Source organism: Dryobates pubescens, chromosome 30 (genome assembly GCF_014839835.1).
Source record: "Dryobates pubescens isolate bDryPub1 chromosome 30, bDryPub1.pri, whole genome shotgun sequence".
In the NCBI taxonomy this organism is placed as follows: domain Eukaryota; kingdom Metazoa; phylum Chordata; class Aves; order Piciformes; family Picidae; genus Dryobates; species Dryobates pubescens.
Window position 1 is genome coordinate 6,625,076 of NC_071641.1, and position 12,554 is coordinate 6,637,629.

Below are 12,554 nucleotides of genomic sequence, written 5' to 3' on the forward strand. Positions count from 1 at the left end.
AGCTTTAAAGGTCCTTTCCCATCCAAACCAGTCTGTGATGCTACAAAGATGCCATCTCTCAGAGGTCTTTTCCAACCCAAACAATTCTGTTTTTATGATTCTGTGATTCAATACATTTTGACAAGGGTTACACTTGTCACTGGACATTTCCCCTATTTCTGCCAGAGGAGTCAAGAGCAGGGAGTGACGACGAAGAGCTGACATGGCAGCTCCATCACACCTGCACCCCCATCCACACCAGCCCCAGGAGACAGAGATCATCACCCAGTCTGGTGAGGAAGTCATCCTAGCACCACAGACAGTTTAGCTCTAAGGCAGCAGCCGTCATAAAATACTTATCAGTGCTTCCAGAGCTGTGTGAGAAACCAACTCCACAGCAAAGATAAAAAAACCCTGAAACCTGAATTATTGTTTATGATCCCTTGTTCCCTTCCCCTCCATCCACAGAGTCTGTAAACTAATGTCTGCTAGATGACAGCTCTTTATTAGGCTGCTACCAGAATTAAAGTTGACAACAACTGACTGTACCCAGAGAGGGAAGGCAAAAAAGGAGGTTTTTGAAGCAGGCTGCAGAGCCTGTTGGTGCTTGATCCTCCCTCCCTGAAGACACACAAATGAAAGAGAGAATACCCAAACAAAAGCTGGGTACAGATGGGTGGCTCCTGCCCTGACCATTCATTCATAGAATGGTTTGTGTTGGAAGGGACCTTAAATATCTTCTAGTTCCAACCCCCCTGCCATGGGCAGGGACGCCTTCTACTGGGCTGCTCAAGGCCTCATTCAGCCTGGCCATGAACACCTCCAGGGAGGAGGTATCCACAATCTCCCTGGGCAACCTGCTCCAGTGTCTCACCACCCTCACTGTAAATAATTTTCTCCTAAGGATCTGAGCCATCAGAATCTGATATTTCTAGCAACCTAAGGTTTTGGATCATTTGCTAAGCTCATAATATAAAATTATCATTTCTGTCTAAAGAGTGATAGCTATGACTAGAAAGAGATTGATAACAAAAATGGGAAGCTTGAAGACACAAGGAGTTTAATAATACAGATATTTATGCTACATAGAGATCACAGACTGCTTTGGGTTGGAATGGACCTTAAAGATTATCTAGTTGTATCACCCTGCCATGGTCAGGGACAACTTCAACCAGATAAGGCTGCTCCAAGCCCTGACCAACCTCATCTTGAACATGTCCAGGAACAGGGCATCCACCAGCTTCTGCCCTGATGCAATTCCCTACCAACCCAGGCAATGTTCTCCACAGACATCAGGGCATAGTGCCACTCGTGATTTCCAATGACTCTTGCAAGGAACTTGGTCAGGCACAAACACTTGGCAGACCTACAGCACTGACATTCTAGCATCAGTATGGACACCAGAAGAGGGCAGATGGCTGAGGACCTGTTGGCACCCCTGCCTACATTGCATGGGGCTGATCTGTTGGAGGGCAGCTCTAGGGGAAAGGACCTGGGAATCCTGGTGGACAAGATGATGACAGTGAGCCAGAAATGTGCCCTCATGGCCAAGAAGGCTCATGGCATCCTGGGGTGCAAGAAGAATGTAGCCAGCAGGTCAAAGGAGGTTCTTCTCCCACTCTACTCACCATCCCTGGAGGTGTTCAAGAGGGGAGTGGACTTGGCACTTGGTGCCATGGTTTAGTCCTGAGGTCTGTGGTGACAGGTTGGACTTGATGATCTTTGAGGTCTCTTCCAACCCTGGCGATTCTGTGATTCTACTCTGCCCTGGTGGGACAACATCTGGAGTCCTGGGTCCAGTTCTGGGGTCTCCAGCTCAAGAAGGACAGGGATGTGCTGGTGAGGGTAGAGCAAAGGGCTACAAAGATGCTGAGAGCACTGCAACATCTCTATGATGAGGAAAGGATGAGAGAATTGGGGCTTTTTAGGCTGGAAGAGAGAAGACTGAGGGGGATCTCATCCATGCAGATCAACAGTTCAAGGGTGGGAGTCAGCAGGATGGAACCAGGCTTCGGTGGTGCCCAGCAACACAACAAAGGGTAATGGGCACAAACTGGAATGCAAGAAGCTCCATCTAAACATGAGGAGGAGCTTCTTTAATTTGAGAGTGATAGAAAGCTGGAGCAGGCTGCCCAGAGATGTGGCTGAATCTCCATCTCTGGAGAGATTCCAAGAGCATTTGAACATTTTGATCCTGGGCAAGCTGCTGTGGGTGCCTATGCTTCAGCAAAGGGATTGGGCTGAATGATCTCCAGAGGTCCCTTCCAACTGTTACCACGCTGTAATTCTGTGTGATTCTGTGCAAATTCAGCTGCTGAGCAACTCAACCAGCATCTATCAATCAATAAAATGATGCAATGGATTGGTTTAAACAGCATCTTTATCCCAAAGCAAAGCAAAACACATCAATATTCCTGGTGTCTGTAGCCCAAAGGGAGGAAATCAAAAACAAAACCCAACAACTTATTGTCTTTTTCATTTCTAAACTCCTGCTACTGCATGAGTCTGCCAGCAACAGCAGCACTAACAGCCCATTTTTTTCTCCCCCCACATGCAATAAATAAGAATACCTGGCTCCTTACAATAAAAAAAGAACAGCCTCTGAATCCACTTCAAGAGTTCTCAGAGCCAGGTAGGACAAAGTTATGGAAAGGTCAGAAGTACCAAGCCTCTCCCATCAACACACAATGCCAGCATGGTGAGGAGTTGGAGGACCTCTGGAGAACATTCAGTCCACCCCCCCTGCTAAAGCAAGGCCACCCAGAGCAGCTTGTGAAGGATCACAAAGTTCAAATGCTTTTGGAATCCCTCCAGAGAAAGAGACTCCACAACCTCTCTGGGCAGCCTGCTTCAGGGCTCCAGCAGCCTCACACCAAACAAGTTTCTCCTCACCTTCATGTAGAACCTCCCGAGTTGCAGTGTGTGCCTGTTGCCCCTTGTTGTATCACTGAGCACCACTGAGAAGAGTCTGGCCCATCCTCTTGCCCCCCACAGTTCCTTCAGCTCTTGCAGAGCACTGATCTCAGGCTGCTCTTCTCCAGGCTCAACAGCCCCAAGGTCTCCCAGCCTTTCCTTTTCATGGAGATGCTCCAGGCCCCTCAGCATCTTCAGAACCTCCATTGGACTCTCTCCAGTAGTTCCCTGAGTCTCTTGAACTGGGAAGCCCAGAACTGGACACAGCATTCCAGATGCAGCCTCACCAGGACAGAGCAGAGAGGGAAGAGAACCTCTCTTGACCTGCTGGCCACACTCTTCTCCATGCACCCCAGAAGACCATTTGCTTTCTTGGTCCCAAGGGCACATTGCTGGCTGATGGGGAAGTTCTTGTCCCCCAGCATTCCCAGGTCCTTCTCCCCAGAGCTGCTTTGCAGCAGGTCACCCCTCACCTGTACTGGTGCAAGGGGTTGTCCCACCCAGGGGCAGGACCCTACACTAGCCCTTGTTGAACATCATGACGTTCCTCTGTGCCCTTGACATTGAATGTAACTTCAAACAGTGCCACTGGAATTTCTCTTCAAACATTGTGATCTCATTTAAACTAGTGAAAACATACCACAGGCTACAGCTTGCATCTAACAGAGATCCACAGAGTACTCTTCACCCCACATCCAGCAGCCACCAACCACATGGGGATGTGTAGAATGCACAAACACCACATGGGCACAGCTGGTCCAAAGCAACCTTGCATTCATCTACGTGGCAGAGAGCACAATGACACAGAAGACACAAATGCTCATCCTTTCTCTGCCAAAACATCTCCACGCTGCCTTCTTCACACAAAAATGCCATTGCCAGCAGCAATAAACCAAGTGATGGTTCTGAGGTGTTAAAAATACAGTGCCAGTGCTCACTTTATAACAGCCAAAGGGTAAGCACATCCTATGAAGGCAGGCTGGAAGTATTTGGACTGTTCAGCCTGGAAAAGAGAAGACTCTGGGGAGACCTTATAGCAGCATTTTGATATCTGAAGTAGACCTACAGGAAGGCTGGGGAGGTGTCCACGGTTGGAGGCCAGGCAGATCCTCTCTTGCCTCTCACCAGAGCAGAAAAATGAGACTCACACAAATGGATTGCAGAAGTGATGGAAAATTTAAATGGAAAAGCAGTGAGTGTTTTGCAGAGAGCTACAAGCACAGTGACAAAAAAGATCCCCAAGCATACAGCATCCCCAGAAGCCTCCCAGCACTCCCCTTCTCCCTACCTGAGGGTATACCCAAAACCCCCAGGGCTCTTTCTTCCCCCCCTCCACTGTTAGGCTAATCTCAGCTGGCCAGATGTGAGATTGCCCTTCCCCCTTCTCCTCCTGGCATTAGACCTAGCCAGGCCTAAGAGGGCTTGAGATAAGTCCCCTTCCATTACCAGATAGGGAGCAACTCCCATGGGAGCAGTGAGGGAAAAAAGAGGAAGTAAGAGGCTTTACAGATGAATTTATAGGGAGCAGGATATTATGGGTATGAAACAGGATATTTCCTGTGTCCACCTACTATGCTGAACCCTCAGGGCAGCAACAGGGGGCACCCAGCCTGAACTCCCACAGGAGGGACTATTTAGAAGGGCCTGTGGTGATAGGACAAGGGGTGATGGTTTGGTGCTGGAGCAGGGCAGATTTAGAAGGAAGCTCTTCACAGGGAGTGGTGAAATACTGGAACAGGCTGTCCAGAGATATGGGTGAGACCCCACACCTGGAAACATTTAAGATGAGATTTAGTGTGGCCCTAGTCAGCCTGCTCCAGTTGGAAGTGTCCCCACTGACTTCAGTGGGTTTGGACAAGATGACCTTTGAGGTTCCCTTCCAACCCAATGCAATCTGTGAGCCTGTGGAACATGGGTGAGGACAACAACTGTCTCCTTCCCTGATGGAAAGCAGCACCTCACAGCAGGTATACCTTGAGCAGAACAACTTGCCCAGCTCCTCTGCCTTATCCCCTGATCTCCATAACCTGGCTGCTGCCTCGAGAAGACAACAATACCATGGCTGACACCCATGGAAGGCCACACTGCCCTCAGATGGGCTTCCCCCACCAGCACAGCCACGCAGCCTGCAGCAAGCTTATGAACTCCTCAGCTTCCACCACTTAACGAAGCAATTTGCTCTCAGGGTTTTTATTACTCTTCATATTAAGTGTAAAGATTATGTAGGAAATGATTCAAGCACGGCCATGAGGCTCCCCAGGAGCGGCTTCCCCTCGTGGCTGTAGGACACCAGTGCTCCTGGCCTGCAGGAATGTCCCTGCCATGCCTACAGATCTGCCAGGCTTTGGGGTGCAGGCCCAGCTTGGGGGTGTCCCTGGGCTAGAATCACAGACTGGTTTGTATGGGAAGGAACCTTCAAGGTCACCTAGCCCAAACCCCTGCAGTCAGCAGGGACGTCTGCAACCGGAGCAGGCTGCTCACAGCCCCAAACAACCTGACCTGCAAGGGTTCCAGGGATGGGGAATCTCCCACCTCTCTGGGCAGCCTGGGCCAAGCTCTCACTGCCCTCAATCTCAAACATTTCCTCCTTGTCTCCAGTCTGAATTTCCCTCTTTGACTTCAAACCATCTCCTCTCATCCTGTCACAACAGGCCCTGCTCAAAAGTCTGTCCCCAGCTTCCTTCTTGGCCCCTTTAAGCAGTGAAAAGCCACCAGAAAGTCTCCCTGGAGCCTTCTCCAGGCTGAGCAACCCCAACTCTCTCAGCCTGGCCTCCAGCAGAGGACTTCCAGCCCTCCCATCATTGCTGTGGCCTCCTCTGGCCCTGCTCCAACAGGTCCATGCCTCTGCTGTGCTGGGGACTCCAGAGCTGGCCCCAGCACTGCAGGTGGGGTCTCAGCAGAGCAGAGGGGCAGAACCTCCCTCCACCTGCTGTGGACACGGCTGGGCTGTGAGCACATGGTGCCAGCTCATGTCCAACTTTTCACCCACTAGTACCCCAAGTCCTTCTCCTTAGGGCTGCTCTCCAGCCCTTCATCCCCAGCCTGAGTTGATTCCAAGGCCTGGAGCAGGCTGTCTAGAGAAAGGCTATGGAGTCTCTTTCTCTGGAGAGATTCCCAACCCATCTAGCCATTGTGATCCTGGGCAAGCTGCTGTGGGTGCCCCTGATTTAGCAGTGGGGCTGGACTAGATTATCTCCAGAGGTCCCTTCCAGCCCCAACCAGCCTGGGATTCTGGGACACAGTAACAAACACTGGGCTTGGGCTCCCCTGCACAGCACTGGACACTTCCCACATCATCATGCCTGCCCCTAAAGCCACATCTGGACAAGGCATCCCTGTCCAGAAGCAGAACTCAGCTGCTCCCCCACGACATCCCAGCAGGAAGACAGGGACATCATGGGGTTGTGCCAGGGGCACCCCACATTTGATGCTGCTGACCATCAGGCCATCCTTGCAGGTGGAGAAAGCAGCTCACCACCATGGCTTGCTGCAACATCACGACACCAAGCACCTCGAGTGGCTGAACACAGAGCAGTATTCACTGCTAATTAACCTGGCTGGCAAGCGAAGCCGGGCAGGCAGGCGCTCCTCCAGCTCACTCACTCCATCTCTGCATCAACAGCGAAACAAAGGAAAAGCTTTACAGCTGCAAAACAAGAGGCACTTCAGAGGGGAAAGAAAAGGTAAGAGGGGCTCTGCTGTCAACCAAACAGACCTTCAATCCAAGAGGGAAAGAAATGGTTGACAGCAAAGCATGAAGACTGTTCCACTTCTGAATGGAGAAGCAGAAATGACCGCTTTCAACACCAGCACTGTTTCATTTCTTACCCTTTTCCCTGACACCACCTCTCTTTCAAACCACCGCTGCAGCAGCAGCAACAAAACAAGAGAGCCTCAGCCTCACTGCCGTGCATTTTTCTGTTCCTTTTTCAAGTCCAAGGCTCAGCCCTGCTGGAAGCTGCTGTGACAGAGCTGAGCTGTGCAGATTAATGGAATTTATTTCACAAATATTGCTGTGCATAACTGAGCCTTAATGAGATCAGAGAATCGGAGAATCGTTTAGGCTGGAAAACATTAAAGATCATCGAGTCAGACTGTTCACCCAGCACTGCCAGGTCACCACTAAACCATGCTCCTCAGCACCACCTCTGCACCGCCTTTGAAACTCTGTGAGGGATGGGGACTTCACCGTTGCCCCAGACAGCCTCTTCCAAGCTCCTTTCAGGGAGTTGTAGAGAGCCAGCAGGTCTCCCCTCAGCCTCCTTTTATCCAGCTTGAACAATCCCGTTTCCCTTCAGCTGCTCCTCACCAGCCCTGTTCTCCAGACCCTTCGCCATCTTCATTGCCCTTCTCTGGACCTGCTCCAGCCCCTCAATGTCCTTCTTGGAGTGAGGGGCCCAAAACTGAACCCAGGATTCAAGGTGTGGCCTCACCACTGCCCGGCGCAGGGGGCAATCACTGCCCTGGTCCTGCTGGCCAAACAATTGCTGATCCAAGCCAGGATGCTGGTGGCCTTCTTGGACACCTGGGCACACTGCTGGCTCATATTTACCCGTTGCTGACCAACACCCCCAGCTCCTTTTCTGCCAGGCAGTTTCCAGGCACACCACCCCAAGCCGAGAGCATTGCAGGGGGTTGTTGTGACCCCAGTGCAGCACCCAGCACTTGGCCTTGGTGAACCCCATCCCATTGGCCTTGGCCCATCAATCCAGGCTGGCCAGATCTCTCTTCAGAGCCTTCCTACTCTCCAGCAGTTCAACACCCCCACCCGATTTAGTGTCATCTGCAAACTGACTGAGGGTGCCCTCAATTCCTTCATCCAGATCACTGATAAAAGATATTAAAGAGAACTGCCCCCAGCACTGAGCCATGTGGTTTAGAGAATGAAACATGCTCTGCCATCAAGGTTCAGATCAAGCAAGACTATTTCCAGCTGAAAGGAACAGCTCCCTTACCTTAGAGAAAGACTTAGGCATCACTAGGAAATAGACTTAAAGAAACAAAGTACTTAATTATTCATGTCCTACTGACCTGGTATCAGCTGAGGTGCCAACACCACGGTGGGAAGAGGCCTGGAGGCAGCAGCTGGCCTGGCTATAGCCATGGCTACGTGGTTTGTCATTAAGAGAGGCTTCTCACTGCCCTGGAAGAGCCTTGACTCCTCAGGATGTATCCACACCGAGTCCAGAGCAAAGGCATTATTCAAGTATATCTGTCCAACAGCAAGAAAGAAAAGAGGGTCAAGGTTGGAGATACAAACCTCAGAAATGAGAGGGAGAATGAAGCCTCTTTGAATTGAGCAATCCAGGTAAATATCTCAATTTGAGGGTAAACTTGCAACATTAGATTGATTTCTGCTCCATCAGGGCTGTAGGCTGAGTCTAGCTGACTATTTAAAAATTAATTGGCTTTTAACACAACTAATCAGCTGATGCAGCATCACAAAATGAGAAGAATAGCTGAAGGCAACCATATCCCAGACACAGTGACTCCAGAGCAAGCCCAGCTGTCCTTTGGACTTTGGGATGGGAGAGATGGAGAGGAGAGAGAAGAAGGAATAAAGTCACAGAGCTGTTGTTCCATTTCACAGCTACTTAAGCAGAGGTAATCATGGGCAGGACAAGGGTGTAGGACCACAAGGGACACCCTGGACTGGAGATGTGGAAGTACCCGTGGGGATGCCACCACCACACTGCTTCCTAGGGAAAACCAGTGGGAGAATCAAAAAGAAAGGGAAAATAGAAACTCATAATTGCAGCCCAGAGCAAAATTAAAGCTTTCAATGCAATGTAACAAAGATTAATATTAAAGACATTTTAAACCTTCAGAGAGGTGAAGATGTCTAAGCTTCGAAGAAGCCTCCTCCTTGAGCCACCTCTTCCAACACCCCATCCCTAAAAGGTTCTGCCTGACAACCCCCTCCACAACTCCAAGCCCAGGACATTTACACACTGCAGCCTTAAAAATACCCCAGCACACCAAGCCCAGACTCACTTTGCAGCTGGGCAGCCTCTTCTCAATCCAGTTTTTCCCAGGGTGGGGTGGAACTGTGGAGGTGTACACGGGTGGAAAGACAGGAACGAACTCCACGCTCGAGGAAGGTGAAAATCCAATGACTGGAGAGTGAGCCCCGAATATCCACTGGCAGGGAGGAAAACAGGGGTTTAGCCTCACTAAAATGATGGTTTTCATCAATTCCTAATCATGTGAAAGATGAGTAGGGACAATTTCAAGCACATCTTGCTCCAACAGCTATGCAGTTTTTCTTCAAGCATCACACAATGACTGACAGATGAGTCTGACATAAAATGGGTTGGATTGGGAGAGACCTTAAAGTTCAAACCCCCTCCTACAGGCAGGGACACCTTCCACTAGACCAGGTTGACCAAAGCCTCATCCATCCTGGCCTTCAACACCTCCAAAGAGGGAACATCTGCAACCTCCCTGGGCAACCTATTTCAGTGTCTCACCACCCTCACTGTAAAGAATTTGCTCCTAATCTCCAGTCTAAATCTCCCCTCTTCCAGCTCAAAGCCCTTGCCCCTCATCCTATCACTACAAACTTTTGTAGACCCCTTCAGGTACTGGAAGACTGCTCTAAGGTCTCCCTGGAGCCTTCTCTTCTTCAGGCTGAAGAGCCTCAACTCTCTCAGCCTGTCTACATAAGGGGAGGTGCTCCAGCCCTCTGATGGTCTTCGTGGCCTCCTCTGGATCACTCCAGAAGTTCCATATCCTTCTTATGCTGGGGGTACCAGAACTGGACACAAAGCTCTGGGAGGTGTCTCATCAGAGCAGAGTAGAGGGACCTGACAAACTGCATCAGAAAACCACAAATCAGGGGCTGGGCTACAAAAATCAGCACTTGGCTGACGACTGCTAGTGGCCAGGAAAGGTGTTGGGTTTGTTGGGTTTCTATCTCTGCTTACTCAGAATTTCACATACAAAACACAAGCATCGCTGGAACGTGGGTTTCAAAGCACTCAAGGGGAACAAGAACTAAAGGAAATGTGGGAAAGGGAATTTCTCTTGGTTGAAATCTACTCATCAGGTGGGTTCCCACAGGAAACCCAGTTCTGCAGCTTAGTTAACTGGTCTGACGTCGGGGGGTAATTGATGGCAGAGTTTCATTAGACCCGGAGCTAGCCATTTTCTCTCTCCCACACTGCTCCCAAGCCACCAGAGATGCTTGTGCTAGAAAAAGCTGGAAGTCTTCACATGAAGCCTAGCAGCTACTACAGCACTCACATCTCAGGGGTGTTTTATACAAGAATGAAGGGAAAATATGAAGACAAAACCAAAACTAGGGAGTGCAGCTCCTGATAGTCCCCTTCTAACAAGACAAACACCACCAAAACCTGCTGTGCCCTGCAGCCACGGATAATGAACACAATCATTAGGGGAAGCCAGCCTGGTTCCATTGACACAACTCTAAACTTTAGGCTGGATGAAAATTCAGCCCAACCCCCGGCTGCTACACAGGGCTGGAGCACTGCTGGAGCGTTTCTCCTTTTCCGGACCCTTCTCCTGCAGCAAATGCACCCCGCAGCTGCCAATTACCGGGTGATGGAGCCTGGCAGACCCTCTCCCAGCCCTTCTCCTACCGGGGAAGAAAAACCAAACCTCTGCAGGTGGCTAAAACGGGTGGAAGCTCCGGGGTCCGTTGTACCTAACTGCAGCGGGGAGCGGAGCTGCGTCCAACGCATTACGCACAGGGCCGGCGGGTGGAATCGCCCGGTAGCTCCCAAAGGGGATGAACCCCTCCGGTACCCCCGCCTCGGAGACCCATCCAGCCTCTACCCCGCATCTCGCACTGTACAACAGCGGGGAACGGGGCTGCGTCCACCACACTCCGCACCGGGCCGGCGGCTGGAACCTCCCGGTAGCTCCCAACGGGGCTGAGCCCACCTCAAGGAGCTGACCCCCGCCGGTACTCTCCCCCTCGCACGGGGCTGAACCCCTCAGATACCGTCCTCCCTTCCCCGCCCCCATCACGGGCACCCATCCAGCCGCTGCCCCCATCCCCCGTACCGTACAGCAGCAAGGAGCAGGGCTGCATCCACCACACTCCGCACCGGGTCACCAAAAAGAGCCCTCCGGTAGCTCCCAACGGGGCTGAAACGCCGGTACCCTCCTCACGGAGTTGAGCCCCTACAATACTCCCTTCACGGAGCTGAATCCCTCCAGTATTCTCCACGGGTACCCATCTAGCGGGTGCCCTCCGCCTCGTACCGCACAGCAGCAAGGAGCGGGGCTGCATCCACCACACTCCGCCCCGAGTGAGCCAGAAGAGCCCTCCGGTAGCTCCCAACGGGGCTGACCCCACCAGTAGCCTCCTCGGGGACCCCTCTAGCCGGTGCCCCTGTTCGTACCGTACAGCAGCAGGGAGCAGGGCTGCGCACCGGCACTCGCCAAACCCCGCACCGGGCAGAGCTCCCCGATAACCGACCACGGGGGAACCGTTCTGCCGTTTCCCCACCATCAGACCCGCCGTGCCCGGTGAGACGCTTCATCCCCGGGGATGGCGACGATCTCTGGACAACGGCAACAGGAAACTTCTCCCCCAGACATCCCCCCCCCCCCCCCCGACTCAAAAAAAGACAACAAACAAACAAAAACAAGCAACAAACAAGCACCGAATGCCACCGAGCCCCCCGGGAGGGTGGGAGCCGCCGTTACCTGCCCGTGCAGGAGGGCTGCCGGGTGCTGTTCGGCGGCCGCGAGTAGCGGCAGCAGCGGCTCGCAGGGGACGCGCCAGCCCGGGGCTGCCCGCAGCAGGGCGGCGGCGGGCGGGGGCGGCGCGGGCGGCGGCGGGAGCAGCAGCGGCGGCGGAGGCGGCGGCGGTGGGGGGGGAGCCCCGGCGGTGCCGCCGACCCTCAGCAACCCCGCGGCTGCCGGCAGCACCCAGGCCCAAGGCGGCGGCGGGGGCTCGGCCGCGGGGGGTGTCCAGAGAAGGGGGTGCGGGCGCTGGGCTGCGGGAGCCGGCAGCATCCTACATGGCAAGAGGGTGGCCCGGCGGGGCCCGGCGGCTCCCAACCCGCTCCGCCACCGCTGCTGCCACCGAGTGAAACTCGCGGTTCCCCGCCGCTAAAGCTCCGCCCGCTGCGGGGAGGGGGGAAGAGGAAGGGCGGGGGATGCGCTTGGGCCGCCCCCGGCCCCAGCTGGGGCCATCTGGTAAAGGAGCTGGGGAAGCCCCGGGGTCAGAGCCGGTCCGGAAGGGAGAAAAAGCAGTTTGGTGGCATCGTTTGGATTGGAAATGAGGCATGGGGGCTGGAAGGAACCTCTGGAGATCATCCAGTCCAATTCCCCTGCTAAAGCAGGGTCACTCACAGGAGCTCGCCCAGGATCACAATGCCCAGGTGGGCTTGGAATCTCTCTGAGCTACCATTGCCTGTGACCAAGTGTTTGATCCTGGGCTGATCCCCAGCAGGGTGGGCAGCAGGTGGAGGGAGAGAGTTCTGCCCCTCTACTCCATTCTACTGTCTCCCCACCTGCAAAGCGGGGACCAGTTCTAGAATCCTTAGCACAACAGATGTAGACCTGTTTGAGCAGGGCCAGAGGCATCCCATGGCCACCCCCTCAAATTAAAATCTTGTTCTCTATTGTGTAGAAATAGCCCAAATCCGCTCCGAGGCCAAAGGAGACAAGCCTATGACCATTCCTGC

General features: G+C 53.0%; 1 protein-coding gene across 1 annotated transcript in view; it reads right to left on the reverse strand.

The window, feature by feature from the left end:
• Positions 1–11,941, reverse strand: part of TCERG1L (transcription elongation regulator 1 like) — a 70,761-nt gene extending 58,820 nt beyond the window's left edge. Inside the window, exons 1-3 of the mRNA XM_054174733.1 lie at positions 11,569–11,941; positions 8,887–9,033; positions 7,924–8,104 (exon numbers count right to left, since the gene is read on the reverse strand). Coding sequence (XP_054030708.1) covers positions 7,924–8,104; positions 8,887–9,033; positions 11,569–11,880 — 640 coding nt within the window. The 5' untranslated portion in view covers positions 11,881–11,941. The remainder of the gene's footprint in view (positions 1–7,923; positions 8,105–8,886; positions 9,034–11,568) is intronic.
• Positions 11,942–12,554: the final 613 nt, after the last annotated feature.